The sequence below is a fragment of the Entelurus aequoreus genome, linkage group LG15 (assembly GCF_033978785.1).
Source record: "Entelurus aequoreus isolate RoL-2023_Sb linkage group LG15, RoL_Eaeq_v1.1, whole genome shotgun sequence".
Classification (NCBI taxonomy): Eukaryota; Metazoa; Chordata; class Actinopteri; order Syngnathiformes; family Syngnathidae; genus Entelurus; species Entelurus aequoreus.
In genome coordinates, this window is record NC_084745.1 from 54,531,326 (window position 1) to 54,553,607 (window position 22,282).

General features: G+C 37.5%; 1 protein-coding gene across 1 annotated transcript in view; it reads right to left on the minus strand.

Moving 5' to 3' along the window:
• Positions 1-284: 284 nt before the first annotated feature.
• The window catches only part of LOC133630266 (integrin beta-1-like), a 134,453-nt gene continuing 112,455 nt past the window's right edge, over positions 285-22,282 (minus strand). The window contains exons 14-16 of the mRNA XM_062021748.1: positions 17,441-17,676; positions 12,711-12,877; positions 285-1,471 (exon numbers count right to left, since the gene is read on the minus strand). Of these exons, the coding sequence (XP_061877732.1) occupies positions 1,403-1,471; positions 12,711-12,877; positions 17,441-17,676 (472 nt within the window). The 3' untranslated portion in view covers positions 285-1,402. The remainder of the gene's footprint in view (positions 1,472-12,710; positions 12,878-17,440; positions 17,677-22,282) is intronic.

Below are 22,282 nucleotides of genomic sequence, written 5' to 3' on the forward strand. Positions count from 1 at the left end.
TTTACTGACTCATGGGTACTTGATGAAGACTCGACTTTACTGACTCATCTATTGTAATTTGAATTGTCACCCCAAAAAAATGGAATGGAATCGAGAGTTGTCAGACTTTCATCCCTAATAATAATAATAATAATAATATAATTCATTTTATTGTTGATCATAATGATCGATCAAAATGATAAATGGAGGCCGAGTAGATTATTTAAAAACAATGCACTGTAAAATGGTTACTCTTAATGGATTCCAGGAGATATTGGTGTAAACGTCAGACACGACCAGGCACACCATTTTGGCAGTTTATTTAATAAATAAGTCATTACAGCATTGGGAGAGAACATGGTGATGCAATAAAAGGCACTTAGCAAACAATACTGTAAAGGCGTGTGTGTACGTGCTCCATGGTGAAGGATGCTAAATGCTAACTAAACTGGGTAAACTTTAAATTGGGCAACAAAACAAAAAAAAAACACAGGAAAAGGACCTGAGAATTATGAGTAATAAAGTCCAAAAAGTAATTTGTATGAAGAAAAAAGACTGTATTGTTCATGTTATAATTAGACGAGTGGTATAAAGTCCCTCGGTGATGGTGTGTCAATGTTCAGAACATCTCAACTCCTTCCAAAACAAAGAGTGCAATAAAAGCTACTTTTGAACAAACATTGCATTGTCTAGGCAAGATAAGATATGTACATAGACCACTCTACATAGACCACTCTACATAGACCACCCTACATAGACCACTCTACATAGACCACTCTACATAGACCACCCTACATAGACCACTCTACATAGACCACTCTACATAGACCACCCTACATAGACCACTCTACATAGACCACTCTACATAGACCACCCTACATAGACCACTCTACATAGACCACTCTACATAGACCACCCTACATAGACCACTCTACATAGACCACTCTACATAGACCACTCTACATAGACCACTCTACATAGACCACCCTACATAGACCACTCTACATAGACCACCCTACATAGACCACTCTACATAGACCACCCTACATAGACCACTCTACATAGACCACTCTACATAGACCACTCTACATAGAACACTCTACATAGACCACTCTACATAGACCACCCTACATAGACCACTCTACATAGACCACTCTACATAGACCACCCTACATAGACCACTCCTCAGGTCCAACACACCGTAGACGGACAGCAAGTGCACACGACAAACCTTTACCAAGCTGAATATTCCCGTGTATGTTGGTGATAGCGTGGTGAGAAAGGGTCTTCTTTTCTTGCACACATGTGACTGTTCAAAGTATATACATGTACTGTACATCCACAATAAGAGAGAAGCACATAAATACGCGTGTTAGTGGAGGCAGCGCTGGTCAAATGGAGCGTTGTCGTGACAACCGTCTCCTCAGCATTTGCCTTCATACTTGGGGTTGACCACGGTGGTGACGGCACTTTTGTAGATGGGATTCTCACCCTGAAGGAAACACAGCGACACTTAGGAGATAACATGACACTTAGGAGATAACATGACACTTAGGAGATAACATGACACTTAGGAGATAACATGACACTTAGGAGATAACAACATGACACTTAGGAGATAACATGACACTTAGGAGATAACATGACACTTAGGAGATAACAACATGACACTTAGGAGATAACATGACACTTAGGAGATAACATGACACTTAGGAGATAACAACATGACACTTAGGAGATAACATGACACTTAGGAGATAACAACATGACACTTAGGAGATAACATGACACTTAGGAGATAACATGACACTTAGGAGATAACATGACACTTAGGAGATAACAACATGACACTTAGGAGATAACAACATGACACTTAGGAGATAACATGACACTTAGGAGATAACATGACACTTAGGAGATAACACTTAGGAGATAACATGATAACATGACACTTAGGAGATAACATGACACTTAGGAGATAACACTTAGGAGATAACATGATAACATGACACTTAGGAGATAACATGACACTTAGGAGATAACACTTAGGAGATAACATGATAACATGACACTTAGGAGATAACATGACACTTAGGAGATAACATGACACTTAGGAGATAACACTTAGGAGATAACATGATAACATGACACTTAGGAGATAACATGACACTTAGGAGATAACATGACACTTAGGAGATACAACATAACACTTAGGAGATAACACTTAGGAGATAACATGATAACATGACACTTAGGAGATAACACTTAGGAGATAATATGATAACATGACACTTAGGAGATAACATGACACTTAGGAGATAACACTTAGGAGATAACATGATAACATGACACTTAGGAGATAACATGACACTTAGGAGATACAACATGACACTTAGGAGATAACACTTAGGAGATAACATGATAACATGACACTTAGGAGATAACATGACACTTAGGAGATAACACTTAGGAGATAACATGATAACATGACACTTAGGAGATAACATGACACTTAGGAGATAACATGACACTTAGGAGATAACATGACACTTAGGAGATAACAACATGACACCTAGGAGATAACAACGTGACACTTAGGAGATAACATGACACTTAGGAGATAACACTTAGGAGATAACATGATAACATGACACTTAGGAGATAACATGACACTTAGGAGATAACATGACACTTAGGAGATAACACTTAGGAGATAACATGACACTTAGGAGATAACATGATAACATGACACTTAGGAGATAACATGACACTTAGGAGATAACACTTAGGAGATAACATGATAACATGACACTTAGGAGATAACATGACACTTAGGAGATAACATGACACTTAGGAGATAACACTTAGGAGATAACATGATAACATGACACTTAGGAGATAACATGACACTTAGGAGATAACACTTAGGAGATAACATGATAACATGACACTTAGGAGATAACATGACACTTAGGAGATACAACATGACACTTAGGAGATAACACTTAGGAGATAACATGACACTTAGGAGATAACATGACACTTAGGAGATAACACTTAGGAGATAACATGATAACATGACACTTAGGAGATAACATGACACTTAGGAGATAACACTTAGGAGATAACATGATAACATGACACTTAGGAGATAACATGACACTTAGGAGATAACATGATAACATGACACTTAGTTAAAGGCCTACTGAAATGAATTTTTTTTATTTAAACGGGGATAGCAGATCTATTCTATGTGTCATACTTGATCATTTCGCGATATTGCCATATTTTTGCTGAAAGGATTTAGTATAGAACAACGACGATAAAGATTGCAACTTTTGGTATCTGATAAAAAAAAGGCTTGCACCTACCGGAAGTAGCGTGACGTAGTCAGTTGAACATATACGCAAAGTTCCCTATTGTTTACAATGATGGCCGCATGAAGTGAGAGAGATTCGGACCGAGAAAGCGACAATTTCCCCATTAATTTGAGCGAGGATGAAAGATTTGTGGATGAGTAAAGTGCAAGTGAAGGACTAGTGGGGAGTTGAAGCTATTCAGATAGGGAAGATGCTGTGAGAGCCGGGGGTGACCTGATATTCAGCTGGGAATGACTACAACAGTAAATAAACACAAGACATATATATACTCTATTAGCCACAACACAACCAGGCTTATATTTAATATGCCACAAATTAATCCTGCATAAAAACACCTGCGTGTTTGTTATGCTAGCTCCTAGCTCCTCTGCTAGCTCCTAGCTCCATAGAACACGCCAATACAATTCAAACACCTGATCAACACACACAATCACTCAGCCCAAAAGACCGTTTACCTAACCCAAGGTTCATAAAGCTTATATATTTTTAAAAAGTTACGTACGTGACGCGCACATACGGTCAAGTTATCGAATGTTTAGCAGCCAAGGCTGCATACTCACGGTACCTGGTATTCAGCTGGGAATGACTACAACAGTAAATAAACACAAGACATATATATACTCTATTAGCCACAACACAACCAGGCTTATATTTAATATGCCACAAATTAATCCTGCATAATAACACCTGCGTGTTTGTTATGCTAGCTCCTAGCTCCTCTGCTAGCTCCTAGCTCCATAGAACACGCCAATACAATTCAAACACCCGATCAACACACACAATCACTCAGCCCAAAAGACCGTTCACCTAACCCAAGGTTCATAAAGCTTATATATTTTTAAAAAGTTACGTACGTGACGCGCACTTACGGTACGGTACGTGTTATGCTAGCTCCTAGCTCCTCTGCTAGCTCCTAGCTCCATAGAACACGCCAATACAATTCAAACACATGATCAACACACACAATCACTCAGCCCAAAAGACCGTTCACCTAACCCAAGGTTCATAAAGCTTATATATTTTAAAAAAGTTACGTACATACGCAAAAAAAAGCCAAAGCTGCATACTCACAGTAGCACGTCTGCGTCTTTGTCATCCAAATCAAAGTAATCCTGGTAAGAGTCTGTGTTGTCCCAGTTCTCTACAGGCGTCTGTGTATCCAAATCAAAAGTCCTCCTGGTTAGAGTCTCTGTTATCCGAGTTCTTCCATCTTGACTGCATCTTTCGGGAATGTAAACAAAGAAGCGCCGGCTGTGTACTGTTGTGGCTGACTACGTTCGAAAAATACGTCCATTTCGCACCGACAACTTTCTTCTTTGCTTGCTTGGCTTCCTTCTCCATAATGCAATGAACATGATTGAAACAGATTCACGAACACAGATGTCCAGAATACTGTGGAATTATGAAATGAAAACAGAGCCTTTTCGTATCGGCTTCAATGTGGAAGGCATACCCGTGTTCGTCGGGCTACGTCACGCGCATACGTCATCCTCAGAGGCGTTTCGAACCGGAAGTTTAGCGGCAAATTTAAAATGTCACTTTATAAGTTAACCCGGCCGTATTGGCATGTGTTATAATGTTAAGATTTCATCATTGATATATAAACTATCAGACTGCGTGGTCGGTAGTAGTGGGTTTCAGTAGGCCTTTAGGAGATAACATGACACTTAGGAGATATAACATGACACTTAGGAGATAACAACATGAAGTTTGGCACACTAGTTAGGGACTCTGGTGTGGAAGTTAGGACCAAACACTAGAAACTTTAAAAGTGATCCAAATGTGTACTTGTCCAAACTTTTGTACACACATGTTCAATGTTTCAGTACTTCCTGTTTCAGTACTTCCTGTTTCAGTACTTCCTGTTTCAGTACTTCCTGTTCTCTGACCAGACCTGGAGGACACACTGCTCTGTGACACTCAGGAAGGCTCAAGTCTCACTGACTCACGGGTACTCAATGAGAACTCAACTTTCACTGACTCATAGGTACGCTATGGAGATTCAACTTTCACTGACTCATAGGTAGTCTATGAAGATTCAACTTTTACTGACTCATAGGTAGTCTATGAAGATTCAACTTTCACTGACTCATAGGTACTCTATGGAGATTCAACTTTCACTGACTCATGGGTACTTAAAGATTCAACTTTCACTAACTCATGGGTACTCTATTAAGATTCAACTTTCACTGACTCACAGGTACTCTATGAAGACTCTAGTTTCACTGACTCATGGGTACTTGATGAAGACTCTACTTTCACTGACTCATGGCTACTTGATGAAGACTCTACTTTCACTGACTCATGGCTACTTGATGAAGACTCTACTTTCACTGAATCATGGGTGCTCGATGAAGATTCAACTTTCACTGACTCATGGGTACTTGATGAAGACTCTACTTTCACTGACTCATGGGTACTTGATGAAGACTCTACTTTCACTGACTCATGGGTACTTGATGAAGACTCTACTTTCACTGACTCATGGCTACTTGATGAAGACTCTGCTTTCACTGACTCATGGGTACTTGATGAATACTCTACTTTCACTGACTCATGGGTACTTGATGAAGACTCTAATTTCACTGACTCATGGGTACTTGATGAAGACTCTAATTTCACTGACTCATGAGTACTCGATGAGGACTCTACTTTCACTGACTCATGGGTACTTGATGAAGACTCTAATTTCACTGACTCATGGGTACTTGATGAAGACTCTACTTTCACTGACTCATGGGTACTTGATGAAGACTCTAATTTCACTGACTCATGAGTACTCGATGAGGACTCTACTTTCACTGACTCATTCGTACTTGATGAAGACTCTACTTTCACTGACTCATGGGTATTTGATGAAGACTCTACTTTCACTGACTCATGGGTACTTGATGAAGACTCTACTTTCACTGACTCATGGGTACTTGATGAAGACTCTACTTTCACTGACTCATGGGTACTTGATGAAGACTCTACTTTCACTGACTCATGGGTACTTGATGAAGACTCTACTTTCACTGACTCATGGGTACTTGATGAAGACTCTACTTTCACTGACTCATGGGTACTTGATGAAGACTCGACTTTCACTGACTCATGGGTACTTGATGAAGACTCGACTTTACTGACTCATGTGTACTTTAATGAAGACTTGACTTTCACTGACTCACAGGTGCACTAAGTGATACGCTTTGCGATGACTTTTACTCCAGTGAGCAACTACTCAGTGTCCGCCCTGAGATGGGTAGGTCGTGAGTTCAAACCCCGGCCGAGTCATACCAAAGACTATAAAAATGGGAGCCATTACCTCCCTGCTTGGCACTCAGCATCAAGGGTTGGAATTGGGGGTTAAATTACCAAAAATGATTCCCGGGGGAGGCCACTGCTGCTGCTCACTGCTCCCCTCACCTCCCAGGGGGTGATCAAGGGGATGGGTCAAATGCAGAGGACATATTTCACCACACTTAGTGTGTGTGTGACAGTCTTTAACTTGAACTTAACTCAATAGAACTCAAGTGAGTAAAATAGTTTGAGTTTCCAGTCACTAGTGAACAGCACCATGAAGAAAACCAAGACATTTATTGGTCAACTTAGGGATCAAAGTGTTCCTGTAAGTGGTGCAAAAAGTACTGAGACATGGAAACTTGACCTACCGGTGTAAATCTAAAGATACATTCAAAGTGATGACACACAATCACGACATGCCTTTGATGTTAACACTGAAGTCGAAATACGTGACGCCATCTTTAATCCAAAACCGACTTACCGGACAGCAGCTTTGTGATAGTAGTCTGAAACAAACCTAATCCTGTGTTTTATCACAGCACACTCATGCGTTTACTCCACTATTCCTCTACATCAGGGGTCACCAACCTTTTTGAAAGCAAGAGCTACTTCTTGGGTAGTGATTAATGCGAAGGGCTACCAGTTTGATACACACTTAAATAAATTGCCAGAAATAGCCAATTTGCTCAATTTACCTTTAACGCTATGTTATTATTAATAATTAATGATATTTATCTTTGTGGAAACACTGATCATCTTAATGATTTCTCACAATAAATATATATAGAAACAGATAAATATCAATATGCAACACTTTATTTTTATATTTTCTCTAAGTGCACATTTTTTAAATTGAACATTTTCAAATGATCACTTCTTGTGAAATCACAATATCCCATTTTAACTAGCTAGCTTCTTTATAAAAGAAGAGAAAACACGAAAAAAATGCAAATTAAATTTTGAAACATAGTTTATCTTCAATTTCGACTCTTTAAAATTCAAAATTCAACCGAAAAAAAGAAGAGAAAAACAAGCTAATTCGAATCTTTTGGAAAAAAATTTAAAAAGAATTTATGGAACATCATTAGTAATTTTTCCTGATTAAGATTAATTTTAGAATTTTGATGACATGTTTTAAATAGGTTAAAATCCAATCTACACTTTGTTAGAATATATAACAAATTGGACCAAGCTATATTTCTAACAAAGACAAATCATTATTTCTTCTAGAATTTCCAGAACAAAAATTTTAAAAGAAATTCAAAAGACTTTGAAATAAGATTTAAATTTGATTCTACAGATTTTCTAGATTTGCCAGAATAATTTTTTTGAATTTTAATCATAATAAGTTTGAAGAAATATTTCACAAATATTCTTCGTTGAAAAAACAGAAGCTAAAATGAAGAATTAAATTAAAATGTATTTATTATTCTTTACAATAAAAAAAATAAAATTCACTTGAACATTGATTTGAATTGTCAGGAAAGAAGAGGAAGGAATTTAAAAGGTAAAAAGGTATATGTGTTTAAAAATCCTAAAATCATTTTTAAGGTTGTATTTTTTCTCTAAAATTGTCTTTCTGAAAGTTATAAGAAGCAAAGTAAAAAAATTAATGAATTTAAAAAAGTGAAGACCAAGTCTTTAAAATATTTTCTTGGATTTTCAAATTCTATTTGAGTTTTGTCTCTCTTAGAATTAAAAATGTCGAGCAAAGCGAGACCAGCTTGCTAGTACATAAATACAATTTAAAAAATAGAGGCAGCTCACTGGTAAGTGCTGCTATTTGAGCTATTTTTAGAACAGGCCAGCGGGCGACTCATCTGGTCCTTACGGGCGACCTGGTGCCCGCGGGCACCACGTTGGTGACCCCTGCTCTACACCTTCATGTATGCTGCATTGTTGGAAAACAAACAAAGCATCCAATAAAACCGGGATAATGTGTTCCTCTTATCGCCCACACAAGTAAAGGGCAAGAAGAAGAAAGCGAGTGTGCAAACACACACACACACACACACACACTCACACACACACACACACACACACACACACACACACACACACACACACACACACACCAACAAGCCATGCGGGGAAAACCTGGTGGAGATGAAAAGGAATACAAACTTAAAGGGCATCTGGTCTACGTCCATAGTTTGGATTCTGGAACTTATTGATAGGACTCTTGTATATGGGGTTGTCTTGCTACAGGTAGAGAATGAGCACAGAAAAGGACAGAAAGGGTAAGAGAACAAAAACAAGTCTGCGAGGGAGGAAAGAATAAAGATGACAAAAGATAACCAGAACCAAAAAAAAGGGGTTAGGAATCAGCCGAGTGGGAATAAGTCATATCCACCACTAGATGGAGGAAGAATGAGGTGTTGCCACCACTAGGGGGAGGCAGACTGCAGACTGTGGTCATGTTACTGAGGACTGAGCAGGAGCAGGAGGAGGAGAGGAGCTGAGGACACACCCCGCCTGCTCACAGTGCATAACATTACCTAAAAAGTCCATGCGGCCTCCCACTTTTTCCGTTTCATTTTGAGCCCGGTTCAAAAGCAACATCATGGATCTGTTTCTTCAGCTGTGACTCCCCACAAGGAAAATAGGGAACGGCGCTCTCATATTAAGGCCTCTGCAAATCTCATTTAGGACACACGATACACGATCCTCACACGTTTAAAGTTCGCCATTGCACTCGGCACCTGTTTTTATTATTTATTTTTTCTCACCCCCATTGTTTACCTGTATCTCACCTTTTTTGTAAGGGGGCGCCGGAAGTTGGCACACCTCTCAGCGATCCTGTTCTGTCTCCCTGTAATGTTTGATCCTGTTCTGTCTCCCTGTAATGTTTGATCCTGTTCTGTCTCCCTGTAATGTTTGATCCTGTTCTGGCTCCCTGTAATGTTTGATCCTGTTCTGTCTCCCCTGTAATGTTTGATCCTGTTCTGTCTCCCTGTAATGTTTGATCCTGTTCTGTCTCCCTGTAATGTTTGATCCTGTTCTGGCTCCCTTGTAATGTTTGATCCTGTTCTGTCTCCCTGTAATGTTTGATCCTGTTCTGTCTCCCTGTAATGTTTGATCCTGTTCTCTCTCCCTGTAATGTTTGATCCTGTTCTGTCCCCCTGTAATGTTTGATCCTGTTCTGTCTCCCTGTAATGTTTGATCCTGTTCTGTCTCCCTGTAATGTTTGATCCTGTTCTGTCACCCTGTAATGTTTGATCCTGTTCTGGCTCCCTGTAATGTTTGATCCTGTTCTGTCTCCCTGTAATGTTTGATCCTGTTCTGTCTCCCTGTAATGTTTGATCCTGTTCTGTTTCCCTGTAATGTTTGATCCTGTTCTGTCTCCCTTTAATGTTTGATCCTGTTCTGGCTCCCTGTAATGTTTGATCCTGTTCTGTCTCCCTGTAATGTTTGATCCTGTTCTGGCTCCCTGTAATGTTTGATCCTGTTCTGTCTCCCTTGTAATGTTTGATCCTGTTCTGTCTCCCTGTAATGTTTGATCCTGTTCTGTCTCCCTGTAATGTTTGATCCTGTTCTGGCTCCCTGTAATGTTTGATCCTGTTCTGGCTCCCTGTAATGTTTGATCCTGTTCTGTCTCCCTGTAATGTTTGATCCTGTTCTGTCTCCCTGTAATGTTTGATCCTGTTCTGTCTCCCTTGTAATGTTTGTCTGATCTTGAATGGGATTGTGCTGAAAATGTTAATTTCCCGTGGGGGATTAATAAAGTATTTGTGATTGTGATGCATGCATTGGTATGAGCAGGGTCCGGTGTAGGTGTGAAGAAGATCTGAAATGTCATCTAGTCAGGGTGAGGGATGGACATTTTTTAGCATTTGCAAAAAAAAAAAAAAAAAAAAGTTTTTAATGATACGGCGTCTCGTGTTTAAAATGTCGGCCACCTTAAAGCAGAGAATAATCACTGGATTCCATTTATAAAATAATATGCTTCAATAAAAACGTCCTTAACCGATATCATTACGGTTAAGGACAATTACAGCAATTAATTCTCCTAATATTCATGTTAATTCTCCTAATATTCATGTTAATTCTTCTAATATTCATGTTAATTCTCCTAATATTCATTTAATTCTCCTAATATTCATTTAATTCTCCTAATATTCATGTTAATTTTCCTAATATTCATGTTAATTCTCCTTATATTCATGTTAATTCTCCTAATATGAATTTAATTCTCCTTATATTCATGTTAATTCTCCTAATATTCATTTAATTCTCCTAATATTCATGTTAATTCTCCTAATATTCATGTTAATTCTCCTAATATTCATTTAATTCTCCTAATATTCATGTTAATTCTCCTAATATTCATGTTAATTCTCCTAATATTCATGTTAATTCTGCTAATATTAATGTTAATTATCCTAATATTCATGTTAATTCTCCTAATATTCATGTTAATTATCCTAATATTCATGTTAATTCTCCTAATATTCATTTAATTCTCCTAATATTCATTTAATTCTCCTAATATTCATGTTAATTCTCCTTATATTCATGTTAATTCTCCTAATATTAATTTAATTCTCCTTATATTCATGTTAATTCTCCTTATATTCATTTAATTCTCCTAATATTCATGTTAATTCTCCTAACATTCATGTTAATTCTCCTAATATTCATTTAATTATCCTAATATTCATGTTAATTCTCATAATATTCATGTTAATTCTCCTAATATTCATGTTAATTCTCCTAATATTCATTTAATTATCCTAATATTCATGTTAATTCTCCTAATATTCATTTAATTCTCCTAATATTCATGTTAATTCTCCTAATATTCATGTTAATTCTCCTACTATTTATTTAAATCTCCTTATATTCATGTTAATTCTCCTAATATTAATTTAATTCTCCTTATATTCATGTTAATTCACCTTATATTCATGTTAATTCTCCTAATATTCATTTAATTCTCCTAATATTCATGTTAAATCTCCTAATATTCATTTAATTCTCCTAATATTCATGTTAATTCTCCTAATATTCATGTTAATTCTCCTAATATTAATTTAATTATCCTAATATTCATGTTAATTCTCCATATTCATGTTAATTCTCCTAATATTTATTTAATTCTCCTAATATTCATGTTAATTCTCTTAATATTCATCTAATTCTCCTAATATTCATGTTAATTCTGCTAGTATTAATTTAATTCTCCTAATATTCATTTTAATTATCCTGATAATTATGTTAATTCTCCTAATATTCATTTAATTATCCTAATATTCATGTTAATTCTCCTAATATTCATTTAATTCTCCTAATATTCATGTTAATTCTCCTAATATTCATTTAATTCTCCTAATATTTTAATTCTCCTAATATTCATGTTAATTCTCCTAATATTCATGTTAATTCTCCTAATATTCATTTAATTCTCCTAATATTCATGTTAATTCTCCTAATATTCAAGTTAATTCTCCTACTATTCATTTAATTCTCCTTATATTCATGTTAATTCTCCTAATATTAATTTAATTCTCCTAATATTAATTTAATTATCCTTATATTCATGTTAATTCTCCTTATATTCATGTTAATTCTCCTACTATTCATTTAATTCTCCTTATATTCATGTTAATTCTCCTTATATTCATGTTAATTCTCCTAATATTCATTTAATTCTCCTATAATTCATGTTAATTCTCCTTATATTCATGTTAATTCTCCTTATATTTATGTTAATTCTCCTAATATTCATTTAATTCTCCTATAATTCATGTTAATTCTCCTAATATTCATTTAATTCTCCTAATATTCATGTTAATTCTCCTAATATTCATTTAATTCTCCTAATATTCATGTTAATTCTCCTAATATTCATGTTTACAGCTCATAGCAGGCTGCTGAAGCACTTCTTCTTCAGGAGACCACTTTAGGCAGCTGCTGCCTCTCTGGTGGACTCCGGTACTGCACGTTACTACTTTTTTCCTGCCCTCAAAAGCAAAAATTCCGGTTTGGTCCTTTGCAGGAAACACCCGAGTGGCCATCCCCAAACACTGGCTATGAAATATCCAAACTCTCCTGCTAATATCTCACCGTATCCCATTTGGCGTTCATCTTCTCCTTCTCAAATTTAGCAAACTCTCTGCGATCGTGGATGATGGTCAGCAGCTTCCAGATGAGCAGCAGGGCTAAACCAATCAGGACGATGCCGGCGACCACGCCCGCCACTATGGGGATGATGTCGGGCCCAGCAGGACAGTCTGAAAGCCAGCAAAGGAGCGTTAGGACACATTTAGGGGACACTGTGCCTTTAAACGCTAGAAGTCTCTCAATTTATAACCACAAATGTTTCCTCATTTAGTCAGCGCGTTATTTCTTATTTTGTAAGCCATTTAAACAGGAAGTGACGTATGAAACCACCTTCCTGTAGCCGGAATAAAGCGCGTCATCAATCACTCAAAATATGAACAGCCATTTGGTTGCAGAGGGAGAAAGGTAAGAAGCCAATCAAGTGTTGGCATTCTTGAGGTAAACAACAAGATTTTTTTTGTCTTAGTAACTAAATTGGAACTGTGTGAGACCTCACCTTGCTTTAAAGCACGGGGGTCCAAACCCCGGCCGCCATTGTCTTCAATTTAGCCCAGGGGTCAGCAACCTTTTTGAAAGCAAGAGCTACTTCTTGGGTAGTGATTAATGCGAAGGGCTACCAGTTTGATACACACTTCAATAAATTGCCAGAAATAGCCAATTTGCTCAATTTACCTTTAACTCTATGTTATTATTAATAATTAATGATATTCAGACTTAATTGAACGGTTTAAAAGAGGAGAAAACATGAAAAAAATGACAATTACATTTTGAAACATAGTTTATCTTCAATTTCGACTCTTTAAAATTCAAAATTCAACCGAAAAAAAGAAGAGAAAAACTTAAAAAAAGAATTTATGGAACATCATTAGTAGATTTTCCTGATTAAGAGTAATTTTAGAATTTTGATGACATGTTTTAAATAGGTTAAAATCCAATCTACACTTTGTTAGAATATATAACAAATTGGACCAAGCTATATTTCTAACAAAGACAAATTATTATTTCTTCTAGATTTTCCAGAACAAAAATTTTAAAAGAAATTCAAAAGACTTTGAAGTAAGATTTAAATTTGATTCTACAGATTTTCTAGATTTGCCAGAATAGTTTTTTTGAATTTTAATCATAATAAGTTTGAAGAAATATTTCACAAATATTCTTCGTCGAAAAAACAGAAGCTAAAATGAAGAATTAAATTAAAATGTATTTATTATTCTTTACAATAAAAAAAATAAATTTACTTGAACATCGATTTAAATTGTCAGGAAAGAAGAGGAAGGAATTTAAAAGGTAAAAAGGTATATGTGTTTAAAAATCCTAAAATCATTTTTAAGGTTGTATTTTTTCTCTAAAATTGTCTTTCTGAAAGTTATAAGAAGCAAAGTAAAAAAAATATTGAATTTATTTAAACAAGTGAAGGCCAAGTCTTTAAAATATTTTCTTGGATTTTCAAATTCTATTTGAGTTTTGTCTCTCTTAGAATTAAAAATGTCGGGCAAAGCGAGACCAGCTTGCTATTAAATAAATAAAATTTAAAAAATAGAGGCAGCTCACTGGTAAGTGCTGCTATTTGAGATATTTTTAGAACAGGCCAGCGGGCTACTCATCTGGTCCTTACGGGCTACCTCGTGCCCGCGGGCACCGCGTTGGTGACCCCTGATTTAGCCTTTAAGACGTCATGAGTTTATTAAGGAATCTGGCCGCAGAGAGATGAAATTTTTTGTTTTTTAAGAATATGCTGCTTTGTCGCCATCTTGAGGACAAGATGAGTAATTTATGTCTATGACCACTCACTATGCTTTGGACGAAACCAAGCACAGCATTTAGTTACATGACCCAATGCAAACAACCTTCCCTAGTCATGGTGCAAAAAAATACAAAATAAAATTGAACCGACACAAAATGCCAACAGACATATAACACAATTTGTGGATATTATTTTTTTTTAAAGTTAATGCACCATAAAAAAAACATTTAAAAGTTTGGACACCCCTGCTTTAAAAGGTAGATAATAAACATAGTAACATTTTGACTACATTTATCTTTGTTGTTTGCAAAATGTGTACAAGAGGTTTTCAATTAAATAATATTTCCTCCTCAATAGTTTGAAGTGAACACACTTTACTCACGGCCGCGTTTATCAATCTTGAATGTGTTTCAGTTTGGTGTTGATAAAACCCTACTGATATACATCCCTAATATCAAGTCATCTAGAAATGTAAATAAATAAAACTATGCTCTTCCTGCTTTTTTTCCTGAAATGTTGAACTGTGTAACTGCAAAGTCGAGATGTAAGCCAAAGTTCAAAATAAACAAAGAATAAAAACATTAAAAAAATAAAAACATATATAACTTTGGAACAAAAGTGTCTCACAGGCCGTGATTTGGTCGCCTGGGACAAAGAAATCCTTGAAAAACCAATCTAAATCCATTACAAAGTAACCAGGTCGGTCCATGAGGAACATGAAGATTCTGGACTAACAATACTCCTATCTGTATTTTTTGTTCCAGCTGTCACATTCAGTTCAGTTGCCACTGCTACACATTAAAATTGAGTAATGACAAATAAGGAAGCAACACCACACAAAAGTTTGTAAAATAACTTGGGGACAAAAATGGCCCCTGGGCTGTAACTTGGTCACCTGGGACTAAGATATCCTTGAAAAACCAATTTAAATCCATTACAAAGTAATCAGGTCGGTCCATGAGGAACATGAAGATTCTGGACTAACAATACTCCTGTCTGTGTTTTTTGTTCCAGCTGTCGCATTCAGTTCAGTTGCCACTGCTACACATTAAAATTGAGTAATGACAAATAAGGAAGCAACACCACACACAAGTTTGTGACATAACTTTGGGACAAAAATGGCCCCTGGACTGTAACTTGGTCACCTGGGACTAAGATATCCTTGAAAAAAAAGATTTAAATCCATTACAAAGTAATCAGGTCGGTCCACGAGGAACATGAAGATTCTGGACTAACGATACTCCTATCTGTGTTTTTTGTTCCAGCTGTCGCATTCAGTTCAGTTGCCACTGCTACACATTAAAATTGAGTAATGACAAATAAGGAAGCAACACCACACAAAAGTTTGTAACATAACTTTAGGACAAAAATGGTCCCTGGACTGTAATTTGGTCGCCTGGGACTAAGATATCCTTGAAAACCAATTTAAATCCATTACAAAGTAATCAGGTCGGTCCATGAGGAACATGAAGATTCTGGACTAACAATACTCCTGTCTGTGTTTTTTGTTCCAGGTGTCACATTCAGTTCAGTTGCCACTGCTACACATTAAAATTGAGTAATGACAAATAAAGAAGCAACACCACACAAAAGTTTGTGACATAACTTTGGGACAAAAATGGCCCCCAGGCTGTAACTTGGTCGCCTGGGACTAAGATATCCTTGAAAAACCAATTTAAATCCATTACAAAGTAATCAGGTCGGTCCATGAGGAACATGAAGATTCTGGACTAACAATACTCCTGTCTGTGTTTTTTGTTCCAGCTGTCGCATTCAGTTCAGTTGCCACTGCTACACATTAAAATCGAGTAATGACAAATAAGGAAGCAACACCACACAAAAGTTTGTAAAATAACTTGGGGACAAAAATGGCCCCCAGGCTGTAATTTGGTCGCCTGGGACTAAGATATCCTTGAAAACCAATTTAAATCCATTACAAAGTAATCAGGTCGGTCCATGAGGAACATGAAGATTCTGGACTAACAATACTCCTATCTGTGTTTTTTGTTCCAGCTGACCGACGTAATTCTGACCCGCTGTCGCATTCACTTCAGTTGCCACTGCTACACATTAAAATTGAGTAATGACAAATAAGGAAGCAACACCACACAAAAGTTTGCGACATAACTTTGTGACAAAAATGTCCCCCGGACTGTAATTTGGTTACCTGGGACTAAGATATAATTGAAAAATCAATTTTAAATCCATTACAAAGTAATCAGGTCGGTCCATGAGGAACATGAAGATTCTGGACTAACAATACTCCTATCTGTGTATTTTGTTCCAGCTGTCACATTCAGTTCAGTTGCCACTGCTACACATTAAAATTGAGTAATGACAAATAAGGAAGCAACACCACACAAAAGTTTGTGACATAACTTTGGGACAAAAATGGCCCATGGACTGTAATTTGGTCGCCTGGGACTAAGATATCGCTGAAAACCAATTTAAATCAATTAAAAACTAATCAGGTCGGTCCATGAGGAACATGAAGATTCTGGACTAACAATACTCCTATCTGTGTTTTTTGTTCCAGCTGTCGCATTCAGTTCAGTTGCCACTGCTACACATTAAAATTGAGTAATGACAAATAAGGAAGCAACACCACACAAAAGTTTGTAACATAACTTTGGGACAAAAATGGCCCCTGGACTGTAATTTAGTCGCCTGGGACTAAGATATCCTTGAAAAACAATTTAAATCCATTACAAAGTAATCAGGTCGGTCCATGAGGAACATGAAGATTCTGGACTAACAATACTCCTGTTTGTGTTTTTTGTTCCAGCTGTCGCATTCAGTTCAGTTGCCACTGCTACACATTAAAATCGAGTAATGACAAATAAGGAAGCAACACCACACACAAGTTTGTAACATAACTTTGGGACAAAAATGGCCCCTGGACTGTAATTTGGTCCCCTGGGACTAAGATATCCTTGAAAAGCAATCGCCACAAAGCTTGGAATGAAGGTTTCTTGTCAAAGTTCCTTACCCAGAGTTTCCACCACGTGGACTTCCTTCTCCGTGTTGTTGTTGATGGCGTAGGTGTAGTAGAACCAGCAGTCGTTGGCGTCCCTCTCCTTGCAGTGCATGACGGGGTAGGAGGCGTCGTTGGGCTGAGGCAGCTTGTCCCGGTCCTTCACTTTGATCAAGTTGAAGTAGCTGCAGTCCCTCTCGCACGTCTCCTTCTTCTCCCCCGTCCCAAAAGCCCGACATTGGACGCACTCTCTGCAGGAAGACGAACAAACGCCGCGTGTCATGGCGAGTATTGTCGGGGTGCCTGCGACACCTTGGATTTTTAAAGACAGTCCCGCCTAAGATGAAACTTTTTGGAAATACATACCGTAATTTCCGGACTATAAGCCGCTACTTTTCCCCCTCGTTCTGGTCCCTGCGGCTTATACAAGGGTGCGGCTTATATACGGCCTGTTCTTCTCCGACACCGACGAAGAGGATTTCGGTGGTTTTAGTACGCAGGAGGAAGACGATGACACAATGATTAAAGACTGACTTTTCATATACCGGTAGGCTGCTTATTTTGATAACGTACAGGCGAGCACTTTGTATTACTTTGCAGCGTTGTATTATTTGTACTCTGCACGAATGCTGTTCGCCATGTCAAAGATGTGAAAGTTTGATTGAATGATTGAAAGATTTATAGTTAATAAATGGGACGCTTTGCATTCCCAAACAGTCATCTCTGTCCCGACAATCCCCTCCGTGGTAGCAGGAACCCCTATACACTACGCTAATTACACATCAAAACCCTGCGGCTTATAGTCGGGTGCGGCTTCTATATGGAGCAATCTGTATTTTCCCCTAAATTTAGCTGGTGCGGCTTATAGTCAGGTGCGGCTTATAGTCGGGTGCGGCTTATATATGGAGCAATCCGTATTTTCCCCTGAATTTAGCTGGTGCGGCTTATAGTCAGGTGCGGCTTATATATGGAGCAATCTGTATTTTCCCCTAAATTTAGCTGGTGCGGCTTATAGTCGGGTGCGGCTTATAGGCGGGTGCGGCTTATATATGGAGCAATCTGTATTTTCCCCTAAATTAGGCTGGTGCGGCTTATAGTCAAATGCGGCTTATAGTCGGGTGCGGCTTATATATGGAGCAATCTGTATTTTCCCCTAAATTTAGCTGGTGCGGCTTATAGTCAGGTGCGGCTTATATATGGAGCAATCTGTATTTCCCCCTAAATTATGCTGGTGCGGCTTATAGTCAGGTGCGGCTTATAGTCGGGTGCGGCTTATATATGGAGCAATCTGTATTTCCCCCTAAATTTAGCTGGTGCGGCTTATAGTCAGGTGCGGCTTATAGTCGGGTGCGGCTTATATATGGAGCAATCTGTATTTCCCCCTAAATTTAGCTGGTGCGGCTTATAGTCAGGTGCGGCTTATAGTCGGGTGCGGCTTATATATGGAGCAATCTGTATTTTCCCCTAAATTTAGCTGGTGCGGCTTATAGTCAGGTGCGGCTTATAGTCCGGAAATTACGGTACACAACACATGACTGCAGGAGCAGATTAGGTCAGTTTCATTTATTTATACCGGAAGCGATCATTCTACCAGCAAGGGAGCGCGTTGAGATCGTCTAACTTGAAAAAAACAGTAAAAAGTAGACCTGCGCGATATTAGCAATTATGACGTCACACTAATAAGCTGATTACGTAAACCAGGGGTGTCCAAACTTTTTCCACTGAGGACCGCAAACGGAAAAATTAAAGCATGTGGCGGCCATTTTGATATTTTTCATTTTCAAACCATAACAAAATATATGGATTTTTTGTATTTATTTTACCTTTAGGGGTCCCGGGGACCATAAAGGGTCTCAGTTATTAAAATGTTAAAAATAAGTCTAATTTGTATTATTATTTTTTATTTAACGCTTACAGTAAATCTCTATATCAACTTAAAAATTAAAAAAAAAAAAAAGGTTTTATGGCTTTTCTGTCAAAAACAACTTTGTTTTTTATAGTAGATAGATAGATAGTACTTTATTGATTCCTTCAGGAGAGTTCCCTCAGGAAAATTTAAATTCCAGCAGCAGTGTACAGAATTGTAAAAAGTAAATAATGGGGGTATAAATGGAGACAAAATAGAAAAATATTACAATAGAATAAAAATAAAAAAGCAACGACGAGAATAAAAATATAACAGTAAAATAAGAATATAACAAGAGAAACTAGGCAGTAGTGACCATGTTATGAAAATCATCCTAGTACCCCCCAAACTGAAATATGCAGTATTTAGTCATTAGAGCCCTAAAATATAAATAATGCAGGACACCATTGATTTTAATTATTCAATATTTTGGAGTCATCCCAGTGAAAAGATAAATAAAATACCACTAAATATATTTGGGATCCAAAAGGTGCCCCACTCATAAAGTGATACATTTTTTTTTTTACTTTTTTTTTTTACTTTCATCACTTAAATTACGAGATCAACTTCAGATATATCTGTCCATTTTACGTTCAAACTGTTATTTTGTTTTTTTTATGCTCTTTTGTCAAAGAAAACTTTGTTTTTATATGGCTACTACACAACATATGCAATATTTACCACATAAAACATTTTAAAGTGAAAAATTTCAACTAATTGGAGCTTTGAAAATAATTCATTATAGCATGGATTTTTTTGTCATTTTTTTTTTTTGGAGCGGTGGCAAAAAAAAGAAAAACAAAGAAAAACAAAAGAAAAAAAACAGCCTGCATGTCAACATTGCAACTTTTTCTCATTAGATTTCACCTCATTCCCCTTTTTTTAATGTTCATTTTTATTTTTTGCAATAGCATTTCCAGAATGTGTGGCGGGCCGCACTTTGGACACCCCTGACGTAAACAAATAGCTCCAATAACAAGGACTGTTCTATGCTGTCCATTCCGATCATCCATGAGTGGGATCGGCCGATACTAATACCGATTACATTTACAAAACCCCAAAACCAGTGAAGTTGTCACGTTGTGTAAACGCTAAATAAAAAGAGAATACAACAAATCCTTTTCAACTTATATTCAATTGAATAGACTGCAAAGACAAGATATTTAACGTTCAAACCGGAAAACTCTGTTATTTTTTGCAAATATTAGCTCATTTGGTATTTGATGCCTGCAACATGTTTCAGAAAAGCTGGCACAAGTGGCAAAAAAGAGTGAGAAAGTTGAGGAATGCTCATCAGAGACTTATTTGGAACATCCCACAGGTGAACGGGCTAATTGGGAACAGGTGGGTGCCATGATTGGGTATAAAAGTAGATTCCGTGAAATGCTCAGTCGTTCACAAACAAGGACGGGGGCGAGGGTCACCACTTTGTCAACAAATGCCTGAGCAAATTGTTAAAGAACAACATTTCTCAACCAGCTATTGCAAGGAATTTAGGGATTTCACCATCTACGCTCCGTAATATCATCAAAAGGTTCAGAGAATCTGGAGAAATCACTGCACGTAAGCCATGATATTACGCACCTTGGATCCCTCGGGCTGTACTGCACCAAAAAGCCACATCAGTGTGTAAAGGATATCACCACATGGGCTCCGGAACACTTCAGAAAACCCACTGCCAGTAACTACAGTTGGTCGCTACATCTGTAAGTGCAAGTTAAAACTGTGCTATGCAAAGCGAAATGGCATTTATCAACAACACCCAGAAACGCCGCCAGCTTCTCTGGGCCCGAGCTCATCTAAGATGGACTGATGCGAAACGGATAAAGTGTTCTGTGGTCTGACGAGTCCACGTTTCAAATTGTTTTTGGAAACTGTGGACGTCAAAGAGGAAAAGAACCATCCGGATTGTTCTAGGCGCAAAGTGTAAAAGGCAGCATGTGTGATGGTATGGGGGTGTATTAGTGGCCAAGACATGGGTAACTTACACATCTGTGAAGGCGCCATTAATGCTGAAAGGTACATACAGCAACATATGTTGCCATCCAAGCAGCGTTACCATGGACGCCCCTGCTTATTTCAGCAAGACAATGCCAAGCCACGTGTTACATCAACGTGGCTTCATAGTAAAAGAGTGCGGGTACTAGACTGGCCTGCCTGTAGTCCAGACATTGAAAATATGAAGGCTAAAATATGAGAAGGGAGACTGTTGAACAACTTAAGCTGTACATCAAGCAAGAATGGGAAAGAATTCCTCCGTTCCCAAACCTTTACTGAGTGTTGTTAAAAGGAAAGGCCATGTAACACAGTGGTGAAAATGCCCTTTTTTGCAATGTGTCGCTGCCATTAAATTCTAAGTTCATGATTATTTGCAAAAAAATAACAAAGTTTCTCAGTTTGAACATGAAATATCTTGTCTTTGCAGTCTATTCAACTGAATAGAAGTTGAAAAGGATTTGTTGTGTTCTCTTTTTATTTACCATTTACACAACGTGACAACTTCACTAGTTTTGGGGTTTCGTATCAACATTTGTCAACGTATTTATTGTGAGTGCTATTGAAAGTTGAAGAAAATCAACAGAATATTTAGTCTAGTTCAGGGGTCGGCAACCCGCGGCTCTAGAGCCGCATGCGGCTCTTTAGCGCCGCCCTAGTGGCTCTGTGGAGCTTTTTCAAAAATGTATGAAAAATGGAAAAAGATGAGGGGGAAAAAATATATTTTTTGTTTTAGTATGGTTTCTGTAGGAGGACAAACATGACACAAACCTCCCTAATTGTTATAAATCACACTGTTTATATTAAACAGGCTTCACTGATTCGAGTATTTGGCGAGCGCCGTTTTGTCCTACTAATTTTGGCGGTCCTTGAACTCACCGTAGTTTGTTTACATGTATAACTTTCTCCGACTTTCCAGGACGTGTTTTATGCCACTTCTTTTTCTGTCTCATTTT